The sequence below is a fragment of the Puma concolor genome, chromosome C1 (assembly GCF_028749965.1).
Source record: "Puma concolor isolate L17-30 chromosome C1, mPumCon1.1.hap2, whole genome shotgun sequence".
NCBI lineage: Eukaryota > Metazoa > Chordata > Mammalia > Carnivora > Felidae > Puma > Puma concolor.
In genome coordinates this window covers 207827738-207848255 of record NC_141674.1, presented here as the reverse complement: position 1 = coordinate 207848255, position 20518 = coordinate 207827738, and the positions used below count along the sequence as shown (strand labels likewise).

General features: G+C 43.6%; 1 protein-coding gene and 1 long non-coding RNA gene across 4 annotated transcripts in view; one reads left to right on the top strand and one right to left on the bottom strand.

The window, feature by feature from the left end:
* The window catches only part of MOGAT1 (monoacylglycerol O-acyltransferase 1), a 38027-nt gene extending 21249 nt beyond the window's left edge, over positions 1-16778 (bottom strand). Inside the window, exons 1-4 of one of the 3 annotated variants that reach the window (XM_025912538.2) lie at positions 16557-16635; positions 5220-5479; positions 3611-3789; positions 3075-3279 (exon numbers count right to left, since the gene is read on the bottom strand). In XM_025912538.2, coding sequence (XP_025768323.1) covers positions 3075-3279; positions 3611-3721 — 316 coding nt within the window. In that variant the 5' untranslated portion in view covers positions 3722-3789; positions 5220-5479; positions 16557-16635. Of the gene's footprint in view, positions 1-3074; positions 3280-3610; positions 3790-5219; positions 5480-16556 lie in introns of all 3 variants that reach the window. The other 2 variants (XM_025912536.2, XM_086719747.1) reach the window with 2 other exon arrangements.
* A 217-nt stretch (positions 16779-16995) lies between these two features.
* On the top strand, positions 16996-18885 carry LOC147578698 (uncharacterized). The gene is made up of 2 exons (XR_015255582.1): positions 16996-18155; positions 18280-18885. It is a non-coding gene; the product is annotated as an uncharacterized LOC147578698 (long non-coding RNA).
* The last annotated feature ends 1633 nt before the right edge of the window (positions 18886-20518 follow it).

Sequence of the window (20518 nt, the reverse complement as noted above, 5' to 3'; positions counted from 1 at the left end):
CAATAAAGATTAAAAAAAGAGACAAAGAGAGAAGAAGCAGAGAGTGGTGGGTTAGAGGGCAAAGAACCCTGAGCCTCAATGGATTTGAACTTCCTCTGAGTTCGAGGCATGGCCATTGTGCCCCATGTGCCCTGAGTGGAAACTGGAGGCATAGCTTCCGGGCCTTTTAGATTTCCAGATACCGACTCTCCTCCGGGCACTTCTCAGTGTCCCTTTCTAGGCTCCCTTTACAGGATCTCTGTAACTGCTGCTATGTCTTAGGGCTCTAAGACCTGAATATTTGTATCCCTCCAAAATTTCTATAAACCCTAATCCCCAATAGAATGGTGTTAAGAAGTAGGACCTCTGGAAAGAATAAAAGAATGAGGTCATGAGAATGCAGCCCCAAGATGAGATCGGTGTTCTTATCAAAAGAGGAAGAGAGAGGGGTCATGTTATGTGAAGACATAACAAGATGGCTGGCTGCGTGCAAGCCAGTAATGGGGCTCTCACCAGACACTGGATCTGCCAGTGCCTTGATCTTGGACATCCAGCCTCCAGAACAGTGAACAATAAACGTCTATTATTTCAGCCACCCAGTCTATGGTATTTCGTTACAGCAGGTTGATCTATGACAGGCTCCTTCCTTGTTTCTAACACCTTTTAACGTTATCTACATACATGGATTCAACTACCACTTACAATTGCTGAGTTCTCCCAAACGTTATCTCCATGGACATCTTCCTCCCGAGGCCCTACACCCACACTTCCAATGGCCCAGTGGACATTTCTACCTTGACAACTCAAAGACACCTCGGGTTCCATGTTGCCAAACCCAGTGCGCTGTATTCTTGCTCAAGGTTGTCCTTCTGGCAACATTTCCTCTCAGGGGGAATGGGGCCATCATCTGCTCTGTCACCCAAGTCAAAAGTATAGGCTCCTCCCATATATATTCCCCCTTCTTAGCAATCATGTCGACACATCAGTCATTCCTTCATTCAGAACACGTACTGAGCACCTGCTACAAGGCAGACACTGCGCTAGAGGCTGATGATATGATGACATATACATTGCTTGCTACCTTCACGAGCCCGCAGCAATCAATAAGTCTCGGTGAATCTATCGGCTGCTTTTCCTACTGACCTCCTCTGTGTAGTATATAAGGCTGTTGTGAGCTGATCTCTGCTACCTGCCCAGCCTTACTCGGTACACAGGAAGGAACAGGAGTCTTGAAACACAGAATGTGTCCCGCCTGACCCCTGGTGAGTACAGACTCATGAAAATGGACCAAGAGGAATGGTTTGGAGGCGGGACCTACAGGGACTTACAGCAACAGAAATCTATTGGGTAAGAGCAAAACAGGCACTGGTCAGCAAAGGACCTCTGAAACCCTACTGGTTCTTTATTACCGGGGGTTCGGTACACATGTCCGTCTGTCTCTCATGCCCAGACGGATGGCTGCCAAGGCAGGCACAGAGTAGAAGGGGCTGTCCTAGGAAGCCGGTTCCAGGAAAAATCAAGAACTCTCTAAACTTTAAGACAAGGACACCCTAGAGCTTCAAGTGTGGATATTTTTATTTAGCCTTTAGGAGATCTCAGGTCATAGGAAAAAGGAAAAGATCTCATAATGTCATAAGCCTGAGTGAACAGACAAGTTTAGTCTCAAATGCTGGCTCGAGTAAATGGCAGCGAGTGTGAGGGCACTACTTGGAGAAAGACTCTCAGGTTGATTATATGTATCTGTCATGGCCACGGAGAGGGGTGTATCTACATCTCTCGGGCCATGAATTGCCACACCTGCTCTCAGTTATGCCACTCAAACGCACTTGTGGCTTGGAACCACAACTGTGTACTGTAAATACATTTCTGTGCTTTTCTTTTTTTGCAATTCAAAAAATTTCCCTTTAATTTTTTTTCCTTTTATAAAACGAACCCAATCAGTGTCTCCAAAACAGGGAAGAGATGGGATTTTTTTTTTTTTTTTTTTTTTTTTTTTTTTTTTTTTGGCGCCTCTATGGTAGTTTGGAGGTTTGGTGCGCCCTCTAGAGGCCAGATATAGTGGCAGCCCAGACTGAACAGGGAGCCCAGGGCTTTGCGAGTGAAGGTCCGAAGACAGAACCCAAAAACCCATCCAGGGATCCTGATCCTCCGGTGCTTAGTGATTTCCTATCAGGTATATAATGACAACAGATATTTGAGAAATTAATAGGAAGTAATGAAAACCTGGAAGACCCTGGAAAATTCTGTCTCTGAATATGCCACTTACTGATCCTGAAATTAAAAGTGTTCACATAGAGACTATCCGCTTTTCTTTATATCTAAGAAATGCAAGACAATAAAGTTAGCCTACACAGCGACCATAAACATAAAGCACTTTGTGAGTTACTGCAGTTCATGTGGAGTCAATAAGCTGGTCCAGTCAGAAAACCAAACAAACTGAACCCCTCAAATTACAGTGAGAGCTGTAAACACAAGCTTAGCCTCTGTGCACATTAATATAGTGTCTCCAGCATCCCAGTTAAATTTTATTCTTGGAATTGGTAGAATTATGGTTTCATTAATCAAAGAGTTTTCCGCTAGTTCAGAGTAGCAGAGTAGAATGAACTCATTTCTGAGCCAAATGATATTTAATCCGGGAAGAAAAAGGCAGATTAAGTATGCTTAGTTTACATACCGCCATTGCTTCAAGACATATTGGAGCACATTTTCCATCTCTAATGTTTATAAAAACATGCAAAGTGCCTCTCCAAAGGCACCGTCTATCACTTGTTTGACCCGAGATTCTTTCTTCCACATCTCAATACACAAAATGCACTCATCGATTTATTCATTGAATTAACATCTATTGAACTTTCCTATATCCCAGGCACAAGGCTAGACACTAGGTGTGTTAAAAAAAGACACAGTCTGTGTCTTCCTGGGACTTTCAGTCCAGTGGCAGAGGCAAGAATCATCCAAGCAGCATGTGAAGTGTCAGAAAGGGAAAAAAGCAAAGGGTTTTACTACAAAACTGTAAACCTGTGTTTGGGAGGGAACATTCTGTGTGGTCCTGCCTCCCTAGAACATGGTAGAAATAGTGATCTGCCTTCACTTACCGCTACTCATCAGATATTCTCGAAAGAGAGGACACCGGAACCAAAATGGGAGCACGTGGAGATATGCAGTGAATCCAGGAAACAGCTGTTCGAAGTCCGAATAATTCGTACAAAAATTTCCAAAGGCTCCAGCAACGAGCACTCCATGGGGATGAAACCCAAATATGTAGTTGTGACTTGGATCCAAATCCCAAGTTTTGATGAGCTACAGTATGTATTGAGGTTAAAAAAAAAAAAAGTTCCCTGATCAGTTTCCAATAAGAAACAAAGAAACCCCCTCATGATTAGTTCCTCTGTCAAAAGGAAATAGAGAACATGACTCATGTAGTTCTCTGGGTTAGTGATGTTTCCCAATTTTTAAACTATTTCCTAAGCCCAGGGCCCCTCACACACAGCCTTCTAGATCCCGTTTAGTCTGGGCTGATCTGCTGGCTTTCTCCCTCTGAAAAGGGAAAAGCTTAAACTGTGTGTGATAAAAACAAATTTCCATTCTTCTCCCAACTCAAAATAGTACTACACAAAACAATTCTACTCACATGAATTGGAAAATAGTCCTTAAAATACCTCCACACGGTCCAGCTTCTGACCCAGTTGGATCTCCTGCCCCCCTGCTCTGGGGTACGCCAGTCAAAGTAAAGCCATGTCATATAAGGGACATAGAGGAACCAATAGTTGTGTATGATCAGTATCACAATGATCCCAATGCACACCTGTGCTGTAAGAAAGGGAAAGACCTCAGGAGTCAGGGTCAGTTAGCATCTGCTCACTGTACTATATCACCATCGGCCCATGGCAGGGGGATTGAATACACAAAAAGTGTGTTAAACCGAGCCTCATTTCGGGGCGCCTACATGGCTCAGTCAGTTGAGCATCCAACCCTTGATTTCGGCTCAGGTCATGATCCCAGAATCATGGGATCGAGCCCTACATCGGGCTCTGCCCCTTTCCCCTGCTCACACGCACTCTCTCTCTAAAAAGACAAAAACAAAAAACAAAACCTAAGCCTCAGTTCAAGTGAGGTAATATAACAAGACAGCAGATGAGGTTAAATGAATTGCCCAAGTCCCACAGAATGGAAGCGGTTGATCTAAATTCATAGCCCACTCTCGGGGCACCTGAGTGACTCAGTGGATTGAGCACCTGGATTCAGCTCTGGTCATGATCTCATGGTCCGTGAGTTCAAGCCCCACATCGGGCTCTGTGCTGACAGCTCAGAGCCTGGAGCCTGCTTCAGATTTCTGTGTCTCCCTCTCTCTCTGCCCCTTCCCCACTCACAGTCTCTCTCTCACTCAAAAAATACACATTAAATTAATTAATTAATTAATTAATTCACAGTCCACTCTCAAAGTCCATGGTCTACACCACCTCCCTGGCACGATATACGGAGGAATCAGGGCTGAAAGGATGCAGAAGAGTTCCCTACTACAGATGTCTACCTTGCTTAAGCAGCCATTATTTATGTGCCCACAAAGAGAGAACATTCCAGCGACAAACTCTGTTTTCAGGAACTCTGTTGCGAGAGTCAGAGGTAGTATAGGAGGAACTCCTGACATCTTCCTTTACCTATCACTACTTGCGACATTTCACAACGACAAAGCAAAACCCAAATGGTTTACACACCTCATGACACAGCTTCAAAATATGTGAAGCAAGGACAGACAAAACTCGACCTAAGTAGTAGTGACAAGACCGTTTGCCTTCAAGTAATACATTAAGCTAAGACAGACGTTTTATGTGCGTGCTATCATACTAAAAAAATATTTATAGAAAGAGAAATACATTAATGAGAAAGGGAGAGAGGAGCACAAAGTCATAAAGCTCGACACAATAAATGCCAGCAATTACCATTACTTTAGGAAGTGTCCTTGCCTCTTTCTCTTCTGTTATGTGCCATACTCTCTGTTCTAGAGCCGACTTCAGTCCCCCAAACTCCTGTCTACTCTATCAGCTTTGCTACAGTTTTGTTCCCAAACCATCATGATCGGATTAACAGCACCTTGAACTATGACAGTTTGCTAGATACAATTTGTTTGTTTGTCTGTTTTGGCTAAAAACAGAACAAGTATTTATATTTCTGGAGATATATAAATCCATACATATCCCAGCATAGATTTACGCTAAATGGACCCCAGTAAGAGAACTGACCTGCTTTCTCCAGGGTAAGGTTTGTTTACGAAAAGGTGCATGAAAAGTTAAGGAAGTATGTGCCCTCTAACCCTCCGTGGGGTGTTTTGTCGCATTTTGGAACAGCCAGCGAAGTTTCCATGACTCTGGGGGCACAGCCAAAAGGGTGTCCTTTGCTCTCACTCCTACCAGGATCATTTCATCTTGCTTCACCTGCTTGCCTCTACCCAGGTCTGAGTGCTGACAATTTACCACTGTTGGTTAATCTTCTCTTTATTTTACTAAAATGTGTAAAAAAAAAAAAAAAGTCAAGAAAACTTAGGTAGATCTCATTACTCTGTACTCTATGGTAGATCAGGTGAGCTAAGACAGACAGGGGAGAGAACAGTTCATGAGGGGTGACCATCTCCCACAGGCAGTGTCATTTTCTCCTCCTCACAACCCTCAAGGTACACATTACTGTACCCAGTTTGCAGTTGTGGAAACTGAGGCTCAGGGATTTTGAGGGTCCAAAGGATTTGAACCTGGATCTGCCTAAATTTTTAAACCCACCCACTTTTTTCTTTTTTAACAGAACCAAACTATTCTTAGCTTATGGCAATGGCACCATAAACTTACAAGTACTTATTACAAGCGGATAAGCAGGCTCATAGGCATAAAAAATCAGGTAAATGGGAGGTTCTGTTTTCCTTACTATGATGATGGAGAGACTGAGACCAAAAGCATACTGACTCAATTTGAACCACAGAGGGAGTCGAGCAGGTCCAGAAATAAAATCCCCCGACCATTAATTCAGTGTTTCACTAACCCAACCACATATGCACTAATTGAATACATATTGCATATGTCTTTAACAGCCACTAGATGTTCTGCACGTACAATGGTTAAGACACGGATCTGGAATCTGACTGCTTATGTTGGAATCTGCCACCGACTAGCTGCCGAACAGGGGGCGAAGTTCTTTCGCTCCTTGAGCCTCAATTCCTTTACCTGTGAGATGGGCTGATACCAGCACCTGCCTCCACGGACCGTGGGGAAGGAGACGCAGAGAGGCCACCGTGCCTGGCACCGAGCAAGCACTTGACAATGGGAGCCATCGTTATGGTAACTGTGTTCACTATCACACGCTTGGAGAACGCAAAAAATAAAAGCAGATAAAATATTGCTCATGTTCCTGTCACTCCACAACAAGTACTGTTCAAATTTTTCCTTGTGGCCTTTTCTGTTCCTATGAACAGGTTATGTTTCCTAAACATGGCTGATCACATTTTTTTTATTTCTGTATTTTATCGTTTATGATTATCTCACGTTAGCTGTTTTATAACACCGATGTGGCCTTAAAACCTTCATAAATGGTATTTTTGAGAACTGATGAACGTTCCATTGAATGTCAATACTACATCAGCCATTCTTCTCTTTTTGAAAATGTGGGCTTCTAACAAATTTTCTCTATACACATAATCCGGCATCACATTTCCCCACATTTTAATTTACTTCCATAGGACAATTAGTAAAACACTACACCACTGAGCAGAAACGCCTTTGTCACTTGATATACTTTGAGAGCTTACGATCCAAAGGAGCTGTCCTAATTTAAACCCCCCCACTCCACACAAGGCATACATTCTTTAATATTTCGTATCACAAACAGCACCAAAATAGCTTTTTAAATCCCGTGATCCTAAATTAGACTGAAAGAAGAAAACACTAAGAAAACTAGGTGACTGGATCACCTCTATTTTCTATTTTTATCTTATTAAGCGATCCAACGTAACATGACTCTTCCGAATTGGAGGTCAAAGAGAAAAGATACAAAAGTCTACTCCAACCCATGGTGCAGTTCTCAAAACTGAGGTTGATATCTCTTAAAACTGCCTTGATCCACATTCCAAGTTGCACGGGAGGCCTGAACTTCAGTTGCTTTGACTGGGGTGCAGGCTGTACAAGCCAGCCTCTGTCGTTCGTACTCTTTTATGATTTCGTTCCCATAGATTCTACTTCCTCTACATCATTAAGAAGCTTCCCCCCCTTCACTTTTTTTCCTGAGGTGAAATTCACATTAATATAAATCAACCACTTTAAGGAAATTAATCCAGGGACACTTAGCACATTCACGATGTTGTGCAACTACCAATTCCACCGAGTTGCAAAATACTTAGATCACCCGAAAATAAAACCCTGAACCCATTAGGCAGTTATTCCCCATTTCCTTCTCCTCTGCCCCTGGCAACCACCAATGTACATTCTATTTCTGTGGATTTACCTACTCAGGATAGTTCATAAAAATGGAATGATCCAATATGTAACCTTCTGTAGACTTTCACTTAACATCAAGTTTTTGAGGCTCGTCCATCCTGAAACATGTATCAGGACTTCATTCCTTTTTAGGACTGAATAATATTCCCATATATAGGGATATATCATAATTCGTTTATCCATTCATCTGTTCAACATTCATCATTCAAGGGCTAAAATTAACAACTCAGACAACAGATGTTGGCGAGGATGCAGAGAAAGAGGAACCCTTTGGCACTGTTGGTGGGAATGCAAACTGGTACAGCCACTATGGAAAACAGTATGGAGGTTCCTCAAAAAGTTAAAAATAGAACTACCCTACGACCCAGCAATTGTACTACTAGGCATTTATCCAAGGAATACAGGTGTGCTGTTTCAAAGGAGCACATGTGGTCCAACATTTATTATAGCAGCACTATCGACAATAACCAAAGTATGGAAAGAGCCCAATGGCCATCAATGGATGAATGGATAAAGAACATGTGGTATATATATACAATGGAGTATTACTCTGCAATCAAAAAGAATGAAATCTTGCCATGTGCAACTACATGAATGGAACTGGAGGGTATTATGCTAAGCGAAATTAGTCAGAGAAAGACAAATATCATATGACTTCGCTCATATAAGGACTTTAAGAGAGAAAACAGATGAACATAAGGGAAGGGAAGCAAAAATAATATAAAAACAGGGAGGGGGACAAAACATAAGAGACTCTTAGAGAACAAACTAAGGGTTGCTGAAGGGGCTGTGGGTCGGGGGATGGGCTAAATGGGCAAGGACACTTGTTGGGATGAACACTGGGTGTTATATGTAGGGGCCACATCACTGGATTCTACTCCTGAAATCATTACTGCACGGTACACTAACTAACTTGGATGTAAATTTTTAAAAAATAAATATTTTCACTTCCTAAAAAAAAGGAAAGAAAAGAAACGAAATCAAGATAGGTATACCAGATACAATGGTACATTGCAGTCTAAATGAAAACAAAATCTCATTTGTAGTAAATGTAAAAGAAAAAGAAAAAGAAAACATTCATCATTCAACATCTGGGTTGTTTCCACCTTTTGGCTCCCGTGAAGAGGGCTGCAATGTCCTACCCGCTTTAAGAGGGCTAAACATCAGAAACAAATAAGACTCAGTCAAAATGTGTGGCGTGGTCATTAAATTCAGCATCACCGATAAAGGGACAAAATGACATGATGCCTCTTGATGGGATTTGATGGGAAATACACCCCATCACCTTTGCCGGCTTTTTGCCAAAAATGCTGAACCTGACTCCAATCGTAAGAACATAATTAGGCAATTCCAGACTTTGGGACATTCTAGAAGATAATTACTGGGGGCTGTTTAGAAAATATCAATGCTACAAAAGGCTGCCTTCTCTGCAGCATTTAGCAATGATCTTCCTCTGCTACCCCTGCCCCCCACATTTCTGACTCCAGTGGGCTCACCTGTGCCTCCATCAGTGAAATGGTGCTGAACAAGGGCACTGTACAATGTCTCATCCAGGGCCAATGCTCCAACAGTGGTAGCCGAATTTGATAAATCAGTGAATCCTAAAAACGTGCTTTGTCTATAGGCACTTCTTCAAAGACCTGACGTACATAAATTCCTTCACATTCTAGGTTTAACTTTATCAGTTTTTCAACATTTAAGAAAGTAATATTTGTAACATGGAAAAATAACTGGTTAATGAAACATACAGATACCACGAAAAGCGTAAAGAATAGTGATGGTGTATAGGAAACACTCAACAAATGCTATTAGCCACCACTGACCACTTGGGACCTTCGGAAACACCAATGTCACAGGGCTCAATCCAAAATGCTAGTTGATTTGTTCTCCAGCGCATATATTACTTCAGTAAAAATAAATCTAAAAAAGGTAAACAGCAAGAGAAAATATGCCAAAATATTAACAGAATCTCAAACAGGCTCCATGCTCGGCACGGAGCCCAACATGGGACTCGATCCCACAACCCTGGGATCATGACCTGAGCTGAAATCAAGAGTCGGACCCTGAACCAACTGAGCCACCCAGGCGCCCCAAAAGATTATTTAAAAAAAAAAAAAAAGAAATATAGGGGCGCCTGGGTGGCTCAGTCGGTTGAGCATCCGACTTCAGCTCAGGTCATGATCTCGCGGTCTGTGAGTTTGAGCCCCACGTCAGGCTCTGTGCTGACAGCTCAGAGCCTGGGGGCCTGCTTCAGATTCTGTGTCCCGCCCTCTCTCTCCACCCCACCCCTGCTTGTGCTCTGTCTCTTTCAAAAATGAATAAACATAAAAAAAAGTTAAAAACAAAAAGAAATAAAACGGCTCCACTAGAAAGAAAAAAAAAAAACTACACAAAACTGAAGAACAAATCTACTTAAGTAACAATAGTCTCATCTTGAACATGATTCTATTAAATTTCCATGAGCAAACAGCATCAGAAAAATATTACAAAAACTATTGAGGTCCAAAAACTATTGGATTTTAATAGTGACCAATATTAAGAAATAATTGAAAATATTTAATTTGTATATGTAGCCTTCCTATTTGTATCCAAGAAGTTTTCATTTTTCCCCTATGGAAATTTGTTTCTATACTTATTTTAACCATGTAACCCAGGATGGGGAACGAAAATGGAATTCAGAGTCCAGCGGGCACATTCTTTTCTTTTCCTGTTCCCGAGGCATTGTATTTCAAAACACAATCAGAGTCATCTGTTGATTATAAGAATGGAAGCATAACATTCTTCTGATTTTTAAAATTCCTATTTTAAAAGCACTTACCCCCCAGAGTTTCTTAGGGTGATACTAAAAGACAAATCTCAGACCCCTCTGCAGAATTTTGCAGCTCAGTATTCCTCGAATGTGGGTCTGCTCCCCAATGCTTTTAAAAAGTTTTATGGAGAGGAAACTGCATTTTCCTTATTTAAAAGCAAATTCAGGGGCGCCTGGGTGGCTCAGTCGGTTAAGCGGCCGACTTTGGCTCAGGTCACGATCTCGCAGTCCGTGAGTTCGAGCCCCGCGTTGGGCCCCGTGCTGACAGCTCGGAGCCTGGAACCTGCTTCGGATTCTGTGTCTCCCTCTCTCTCTGCCCCTCCCCAGCTCACACTCTGTTTCTGCCTCTCAAAACTGAATAAACGTTAAAAAAATTTTTTTAAGTAAATTCATTATTGGACCTACTTCTTCATTTAATAAAGGCAAATAAATTACAAGGATCCAGGTACAATTAGTCCCATGTTCTTAATATTTCTGAAATGTTTACAAGCTAAAGAACAAAATGAACAGAACTACTTTGTATAGCCACAAACTGAAAACTGTAAGAAAAGAGAGACATAACTAAATACAACATGTGGGTTCCTTTGCTATAAAGGACATTTGTGGGGCAGCTACTGGAATGTGAATAGGGTCTATGTATGGATTAGATCACTGAACTGCATCACTGTTAATTCTTCTCATTTGGATAATTGTACTGCGGTTATGTAAGAGAATGTCTTTGGTTTTAGAAAATGTATACTAAAGGACTGAAGGATAAAGAGAAAGCATATCTGTAGCTTACCCTTAAATAGTTAAAAAAAATAATAACTGTGTCTGTGTGTGTGTGTGTGTGTGTGTGTGTGTGTGTGTGTGTGTGTGTGGAGAAAGAGAGATAGGGACAGAGAAAGAAAAAAACATGGTAAAATGTCACATTGGGGAATGGGATAAAGGAATATTGGAATTTTTATAACTTTCTAGAATTGTTATTTTCTAGAATTATTATTTCTGGAATTACCTCAAAATACAAAGTTTTAAAAAGTTAATGGCCCTTCCTGAGACCTACAGAATCAAAGTCTCTGAGTAATCTGCATTTTAACAAAAATGCCCAAGGGAATCTTAAATATGCTCTAAAGTTTAGGAGCACCTGGGTGGCTCAGTTGGTTGAGTGTCTGACTCTTGATTTCTGCTCAGGTCAGGATCTTACAGTTTGTGGGATTGAGCCCCACGTCAGGCTTCATGCTGACAGCAAGGAGCCTGCTTGGGATTCCCTCTCTCTCTCTCTCTCTCTGTCCCTCTTCCGCTCATGCTCTCTCACTCTCTCTCTCTTCCTCTCAAAATAAATAAATATTCAAAAAATACGCTCTAAAGTTTAAAAACTTCTGATATAAATAATATCACACAGTGGAGGACTCAATACTTTTGAGATATCAATTCTCTCCAAATTAACCTATAGACTAATCTCAATCAAAAATCAATCCCAATGAAAATCCCAGAAGGGGTGTGTGTGTGTGTGTGTGTGTGTGTGTGTGTGTGGAAACTGACAAGCTGATTCTCAGGTGCATATGGAAACACAAAGAATCTATGATAATCAAAACAACTCTTTAAAAAAAGGACCAAGGTTTCAGGGCTAACGAGATCAGATTCCACAAAGTATTATAAAGCCACAGTAATCACAACAGCATTGTACTGGCATGAAGATAGACAAATGAGGGGTGCCTAGGTAGCTCAGTCAGTTAAGTGTCCGACTTCGGCTCAGGTCATGATCTCACAGTTCATGAGTTCAAGCCCCACATCAGGTTCTCTCTGCTGTTGTCATGGAGCCCACTTCAGATCCACTGTCCCCCTCGGTCCCTCCTCTGCCCCTTCTCTGCTCACTCTCTCCCTCTCTCTCTCAAAATAAATAAGTAAACTTTAAAAATTAAAAAAAGAAGGAGGAAATACTGCCATTGTGATGGACCTTGAGGGTATTATGCTATGTGGACTAAGTGACAGAAAGATCAATACTATATGATCTCACTTGTGTGTGTATCTTAAAAAGAAAACAAACCAAAAGCACCTAATTCATAGGTACAGAGAACAGATTGGCGGTTGCCAGAGGCAGGAGGGTGGAGGGGTGGGCAAAATGAGCAAAGGGGGTCAAAAGATACAAACTTCCAGTTAGAAGATAAATAAATCCGGGGGATGTAATGCACAGCCTGGTGACTAGAATCAACAATATTGTGTTGTATTTGAAAGTTGCTAAGAGGGTAAGTCTTAAAGGTTCTCATCACAAGGAAAATTATTTGTAACTATGGGTGGTGATAGATGTTAACTAAACTTATTAGGGTAATCACTTTGCAATGTATACATGTATCAAATCATTATATCATACACCAAAACCTAATACAATGTTGTAAGATTGGATGACAGGTGTTTAACATTTATCTCAAGGAAAGATGTTTGATTTCATCATTTCATATTTCAAGGGCTAATAGCTTAAACTCATTTCCTGGAAAGAAAAATGCCTTCCAAGACTTTGATTTAGAGATCTTAAAAGATATACCTAATAAAAACCCTCTTGTTGGGGTGCCTGGGTGATTCAGTCGATTAAGCATCCATCTTCGGCTCAGGTCATGATCTGGTCCATAGGTTCAAGCCCCGTGTCGGGCTTTGTGCTAACAGCTCAGAGCCTGGAGTCTGCTTCAGATTCTGTGTCTCCCTCTCTCTCTGTTCCTCCCCCACTCACGCTCTGTCTCTGTCTCTCAAAACTAAATAAAACGTTAAAAAAAAAAAACAACTCTTGCCAACACTGAAAGTAGCTACAACATCAACTCCTTACTTCAAAATTGACAATTAAATGGAAGGAAATAAGTAAGCTCTTATCCTACCTTTTCCAGTAAGAATTGAATTGTAGGGTAGTCAAACGGCCCTAGCTGATGGGGGGAAATTATTCGTTGCATGAATTCTAGCTATGATGAATAAATGACAGAATAAAAACACCGCCACTTTGCAGTCCCCCATAGAACAGTTCATTCAAGCGAGCATCATTAATGGAGACTTATGTCACTAGGTGGCAGGGCAATGATCAACAGAGAACTTTCATTTGCACATGTCAATGACCGGCCAGCCCTCAGATGACTTCCTATTTGGACGCACTGACCACTCTTAGACACAACTAATGGGACAACTAGACATTCTGTGCATCCTGACGGAATGTGAAGCACAGAGCAGTACCTGGGAAGAGGCCTTGACACAAAGATTTCATCTACATCTAATCAAGCTTTAGCTCTAACTCTCACTGTCGAAGAAATATAGGAGACTGAGGAACAAGTTACCACCACAAAGAAGCAGTCAGGGCTACATCTTGCAGGACAGATAACCTGGTTTCCTTAGTGCTTCACAAATAGGGAACACTGTTCTAAATTAAAAGACATGTAAAAACCAAATGCAGGAGCATCTGGGTGGCTCAGCCAGTTAAACATCCAACTTCGGCTCAGGTCACGGTCTTGCAGTTCGTGGGTTCAGGCCCGGCATCAGGCTCTGTGCTGACAGATCGGAGCCTGGAGCCCTCTTTGCGGTCTGTGTCTCCCTCTGTCTGACCCTTCCCTGCTCACACTCTCTCTCTCTCTCTCTCTCAAAAATAAATAAACATTAAAGAAAAAAACCAAAAAAAAAACAAAAAACAAAACCAAATGCAATACAAAGGTCTTGTTGAGAACCTTGTTCAGATATACCACCAAAGTGTATTTTTGAGACAGTTCAGAAAATATGAACTTAGTTTAAATGATTTTAAGCAGGATTGCCTGGGTGACTCAGTCGGTTAAGCATCTCTCAGTTTCGCCTCAGGTCATGATCTCACGGTTCATGAGTTCAAGCCCCTCATCGGGCTCTGCACTGGCAGTGTGGAGCCTGCTCAGGGTTCTCTCTCTCTCCCTCTCTCTCTGCCCCTCCCCTACTCATCCTGTTTCTGTCTCTCTCAAAATAAATAAATAAACTGAAAAATTTTTTTAATGATTTTAAACAATTATGCCACATATGTACTCTGATTATGTAAAAAAGATACTTAATTCTGTATCTCCGTACTAAAATATTTAGGATTAAAATATAACAACGTGCTTTGTCTTAAAACATTTTTGCAAAACAACTGATGAAACGAATACAGCATATTGTCAAAATAATTATAAATCCAGGTAATGGGTAAATGAGAGTTCACACACTTCTATTTTTTGTATGTTTGAAATTTTTCCAAATAAAATTATCAAAATATGTAACACAAAGTCATATGCTCCTAGTAACACAAAAGTCAAATGCATGCAATGACTTTTTATGGTCTGTCTATGCAGACATTTAAATGGTCTGCAAGTCAGTCTAGTCCGACTCAAATTAGGAATCATTGGTCATGCCTAAGTCACTAGTCCACGCACATTTAACACCTGTGGCTCTGCCCGCTATGTAGAGCCATGTGACCTTGAGCAACTTCACCTCTGAGCTCCCTCCTCTGTAAGATGAGTGCAGGGGTAGCTCCTACCTCGCACGGCTGCTGTGAGGGTGACATGGGTTAATACAACTAGCGACCCATGGGGCGGATAGCTTCCCCTCTGGGTGACAGAGTGAGACAGTCATTCAACAAGTATTTGTTTCATACCTTCCATGGGCTCGGCACGTGCTGAGTGCTCCCGCACTGAGCCGGTGGACAAGGATGGCAATGCGGACCTTTCTCGAGTAACCGCAGACATACACAAACACGAGCAATGACAAACACGAGAAAAGGACAACGGGCTACCAGAGAGGAGCTGATTGACCAGCAGGAAAGATTGTCTCCAAGTTCAAGCCATACATGTGGGCAGCACAGTGGTTAAGACAGGGACTCTGGGTAGAACACTTAGGTTTCCATCCAGCTTCTCCACCTCCCACTGTGCGTGACCTTGAACAATTTACTTCACCTCTTCGTTTCCTCATCTGTCCAACGAGGGCAGAAATGAACAGTCCTTTACCTCACAGGGTCGTGGTGAAGGCTGAACGGTTAATAGTGTAGGGTGCTTAGAATGGGATCTGGAACGTACTATGCCCTAATGTGTTTGTTGTTACCTCGATGGTTCAGCACAAAATAGAGTATCATGCTACCACCCCTGTCTCTGTTTGGCCTGCGAGGACTTCATGAGCTAATGTTTTGAAGTTCCTTTTTCAGGAAACCCTAGCTGTACAGCAGAGTCACGTGGAGCATCTGTGTGCGTATATGCGCACACACAGTTACATATTTACAGAGACACACCCATACTGACGCGTGGGCTCCGTTCTGTAACAAATGAATTAAGACGTTCTGGGGATAGAGCCTGGGCGTCTGCGGTTTTTTTTACGAGCTCTTCCAGTGTTTCTCATGTGCAACCAGGGTCGAGAACCACTGATCTAGGCATTCAAAACTGTGAAACCATTTCAAAAGTGTAGACGTCTCCAGTGCAGTGGGCTTATTATTACTGATTGTACTGCGGCCTCAACGTACAACCTGTCAGCTCCTTACAGCACACAAGTGACGATAGCCTTCAGAAGAGTGCACGTTCTCCATAATTCCTCCCTCCTCTCATACCATCCCCCATCTACTCCAATCGCTGGACGAACATCCAGGGAAGAAAAAGGGGCTCAGGTAAGCCACCCTGCTCTATCTAGCGACTGCCTCACGTGCCCTTTCCAGATGGCATCAACTTGGGAACCCACTAGAACCCCCTGGGTCGAGTTATTTACATACAGAAGCCACCCAACCCAACTCAACCCAGTCTATCTAGTAGAAAGGTGCCTTTCTGCACCCGGATGACCTTAAACACAGAAAAGTCAACAAGGCAGTTGGTCAAGAGGGTGGGAAGAGGAAGGAATCAGGCTGTAAATAATCGGGCACTGGTTTTCCTTTTACCAACCGACAGTTCAAGAAAAGAGTTTAGCAACTTCTGAGGGGCTACAGTGCAATGTTCCATGGCTGGATTGGGTCCTGGTTATATTTGGGTATGTCCATTTGCCAAAATTCATCTGTATGCCTATCATCTTTGCCTTTTATGGTAGGTAAGCTACGCCTCAATCAAAAAGACAAAAAAGCACAGGTTAAAACAGTTGGCAAATAGTCGTTCGTTCGCTACGAGGTTCACACGGGGAGAGAAACCAAAAAGGAGAGTCCCAAGTTAGCTCGAACTCCCTCCTTGACCTGTTTGCTCTGGCTCAGGCGGAAGAAGGGCTGGAATCTCAGCTCGTCCTTGGCCAAGGACTGGCCGCAAGGGAGGAAACGGAGCCCCCCGCACTGCGGCGTCTGGCCTGGGTCTCGCGCGGCCGGGGGCGCGCGGGGTCCTTACCGAGCAGGAGGAAGGACAGGACCCACTGCAGCACCGCGGCCGTCTGCAGCTGCCGCGCCAGCGGGATGTTCAGCGGCGCAAACTCGACCTTCATGGTCCCGCGCGGGAGGGGACTGCGCCGACCGCGGGCGCTTCGAACCTGGTGGCTCCGCGGCGCGTGGGAGGAGCGTGCGGCCGGATCCGGGCCCCGCGCCGGACACCCCCGGGGGCGGAAAGAGGGGGACGGGCGGCGGCCGCGGAGCAGGCGTGGGCAGAACTTCGTCAGGGGGTGGGGCGCGAGGGCTGAGGCTGGGGGCTGCCAATCGCGCGCGCCCGGGCCCCAGTGCAGCTGGCGCGCCCGGGGCGCATTGGCTGGCGCGCCGCGGCGCTGGGGAGAGCGCGCCGCTTTGGGCACTAGGGGTGGCCAGAGGGGTCAGCTGGCCGCCCGTCGGAGCTCGGCAGCGTGGGCTCCGGCAGCCTTGCGGAGGACCTGGGATCTCCACCGGGATCTATTGTTCGGCTGATCGATCACCTTCAGCATCCGCCCTTAAACCCACCCCTTCCTCCGAACTCTCTGAGGCTGGGGAAGTGTTGGTTCAAAGGATCGCCCACCAGGTGGAAGAAGGTGCGGGACGTAGCTTCTCTGGTCGCAGGGTACTCTTGTGTTTACTGGTCTGTATCCCCTCCAACACCCCCATAAGCCCCGAGGAAAGGGGGGGGGCGGGGAGAAGGGAACAGGGATTTGGTCTCCTCACTTGGGTACTCAGGTCTCTACACTAGTCCTGGAAACCTTTCGCTTAATCATTTATTCAACAGATATTGACTGAATATCTACCACATGCCAGGAACCATTGTGTCCCTGCGTATACACCTGGTAACCCAGTCGCGCATTCATTCTGCTCTCAGAGAGCATGGATTATAGGCAGAGACAAACATTAAGCAAAATAACCACACAATTGAGTGTACCACTGCAAAGTGAAACCCTACTGCGAATGACTGAAGGAAGGTTCTAGGACTTAGACTGGAGGTCAGGGAAGTCACTGAACAAGTGACCTTGACTGGACCTATAAAGGTAGATCTAGTTAACTGAGGGGGTCGTCCAGGCGAAGAAGCACATGTGCAAAGGTCCTGGAGCTGAAACTCAAAACTAATATAGTGGAAGCTCAGGTAACAGGGAGATTAGGGTGGAATGAGGCAAAAATGGCAGCCAAAGGCCAGATCCTTGCAAGGCTGTGTTTAGGGTTCAAGTCTTGAAGCTAAAACTTGCCGCTGAAGGGTTTCAGTTTGATGCATTAATGGATAGGTTCTCAATAATTGCCTAATCCTTGTGGGGACCTGCTACCTTTTTTTTTTTTTTTTTATATGAAATGTATTGCCAAATTGGTTTCCATACAACACCCAGTGCTCATCTCAACAGGTGCCCTCCTCAATGCCCATCACCCACCCCCCTCTCCCTCCCTCCCTTTTCTTTATAAATATTAATGTGTAGTGGGACAACTCCAAGTGGCAAGTGGCTGTCCAGTCGTTGCTAGAACAGATCTGCAACAGGACAAATCAACAAAGTTGACTCGCCATCACCACCATGCCCCTTTCTCCATCAACATTTTACTGGAAAGTTGGGTAAGAAACAAATACTACAAAGTAGTGCAGAGTTGTTTGTGACTTTATGAATACAAAACTTGCTGGTTTGGGTTTTTTGTTTTTGTTTTTTTCCTAGTTGAGGAATCACTTTCTTCTCATTTAGACTTCTTCCCTGAACCTTCCCCCGGTGCTAATGGGGATACTATGAGAACACTCTCCGACATTGTGGGGAGCCCTTCATGCATCCTAGAGCAATCCTGTGAAATAAGCATTAGCTTTTCAAGGGAAGCATTTTCAAGAATTTCAAGGAAATCCAGGCCCAATGTCACCCAGCTGGCAGAGTGGAGGAGCTTCAAATACAGTTTTGTCTCAAACCTAGAGAGAAGAGCCATCCCTTCAGTAAATGAATGTCACATAGAACAAAGGATTGCTGAGTGCTTGCTTTGCCCTGGTGTTGATGACCAAAGTAAATGAAGACATGGTCTCTGAGCATTAGAGCATTCTGTCATTGATTATTTATGAAAAGGCTTCTGCCAGGCACAAGGTTGAAAATAAGTACGGGCTAGAACTCGCGGTCTGTGGGTTCGAGCCCCACGTTGGGCTCTGTGCTGACAGGGCGGAGCCTGGAGCCTGCTTCGGATTCTGTTGACTCCCTGTCTCTCTGCCCCTCCCCCGCTTGTGCTTGCTCTCTCTCTCTCTCTCAAAAACAAGTAAACATTAAAAATTTAAATAAAATAAAATAAATGGTAGGATTGGTTGATTAATTGAATTCACAGTTTCCTCATAAATGAGAAGTGCAAGGCCTCCAGACTCCTACTAATCAAATAGTAGGACTACTACTACAAGTCCTCCTAATCAGCTGTACTGAGTCGAGTTTTTGTCACCTTCCCAGGCCCTCAGCTAGTAGAAAACAGCCGTCATAGCCTAGCACGACACACTGCAGCAAAGCATGGCCCCACCAGGGCTCAGTTGGTGTAACAGCCTCTCACCATTTTAAGCAACTATTAGATCACTCATTCAGTATTCAGCACATTCCTTTGTGTATATATTATGTCCCAGGTTATTGTAGCCAAATGATTACTGGAATTAAATGGTGAGAAAGTTTTCATTTATCGAGCTATTCAAAACAATGCCTCTCTATGAGTTTTGTTGATTTCTGGAACTGAAGTTGACATGAAAACACCAACCGTAAGCATTATCTTTCTTAACCCCATGTTTCATGGAATGGGGAGCTGAGAGCAGAGAAATTAAGGGATTTGCCCAGGATAACCCAGCCAGTTACTGACAAGGGATAGACCCAGCTCTCTTCATAGCCATACTAAAACAGAGGAGGAGAAGCAAGGTGGTATGAGATAATGGTTTCAAACTTGTAGTTTAGCAGGGGAGTTTTTTTCAATCTTCAAAGAACTCTGACTTCTAGAAGAGATCCAAGTGAATCTGCTCTAAGTGGAAAAGAAGTGACCTTCTCAGCATCTCCCTCCTTCCCAAAGTGGCTGTATTTTTAGCAAAATGAAATTGACATTAAACAGTTACAGAAGCTCTGAGGGTTTGCAAAACCGAGGTTGGAAACTACTGTTTGTTTGGCTATTTGTGTGTGTGTGGGGGGGGGGGGGGTGGGCATCTTAATATCTGGAAAAATACAGAGTTTGAATGGGGTTGCAGTTTAAAAAACCATATAATGTCAACATTACTGGGTGGTTAGCACCTAGCAACTAGTGTGTTCATACTTTTTGGTGTTGTGTGATTTAAACCTCATAATAATAGCGCTCTGGTTTAGGTACAATTATCTTTTACCACTGTGCCAACTGAGACTACAGGTGAAACTAATTGGTCATCTAGTAAGTAGTAGAACCAAGTTGCTGTGTTTTGAAAATAGGTTTGGGGGCGCCTGGGTGGCTCAGTCCGTTGAGCGTCCAACTTCGGTTCAGGTCATGATCTCACGGCTCGTGAGTTCGAGCCCGTCGTCGAGCTCTGTGCTGACAGCTCAGAGCCTGGAGTCTGCTTTGGATTCCGTGTCTCCCTCCCTCTGTCTCTCTCTCAAGAATAAATAAAACACTGCAAAGAAAGAAAATAGGTTTGTCTGATTCCAGAGCCTGAGCGCATAACTGCCATACTGAGCTTTTTCTTTTCTAATTTTATTCATTTTAGAGAGAGAGAGAGAGTGCATGGGAGAGGGATAGAGAGAGAGAAGATCCCAAGCAGGCTCCACATTCAGCATGGAGCCCAAAGTAGGGCTCGGTCCCCTGACCCTGGGATCATGATCTGAGCCTACATCAAGAGTCTGACGCTAACCAACTGAGCCACCCAGGCTCCCCTGAGCTGTTCCTTAAATGATATTGCAAGGAAGGAAGGGAATGTCATTGAAATAGAGAAGTCATGGAACAATGAGCAGAAGAATCAGA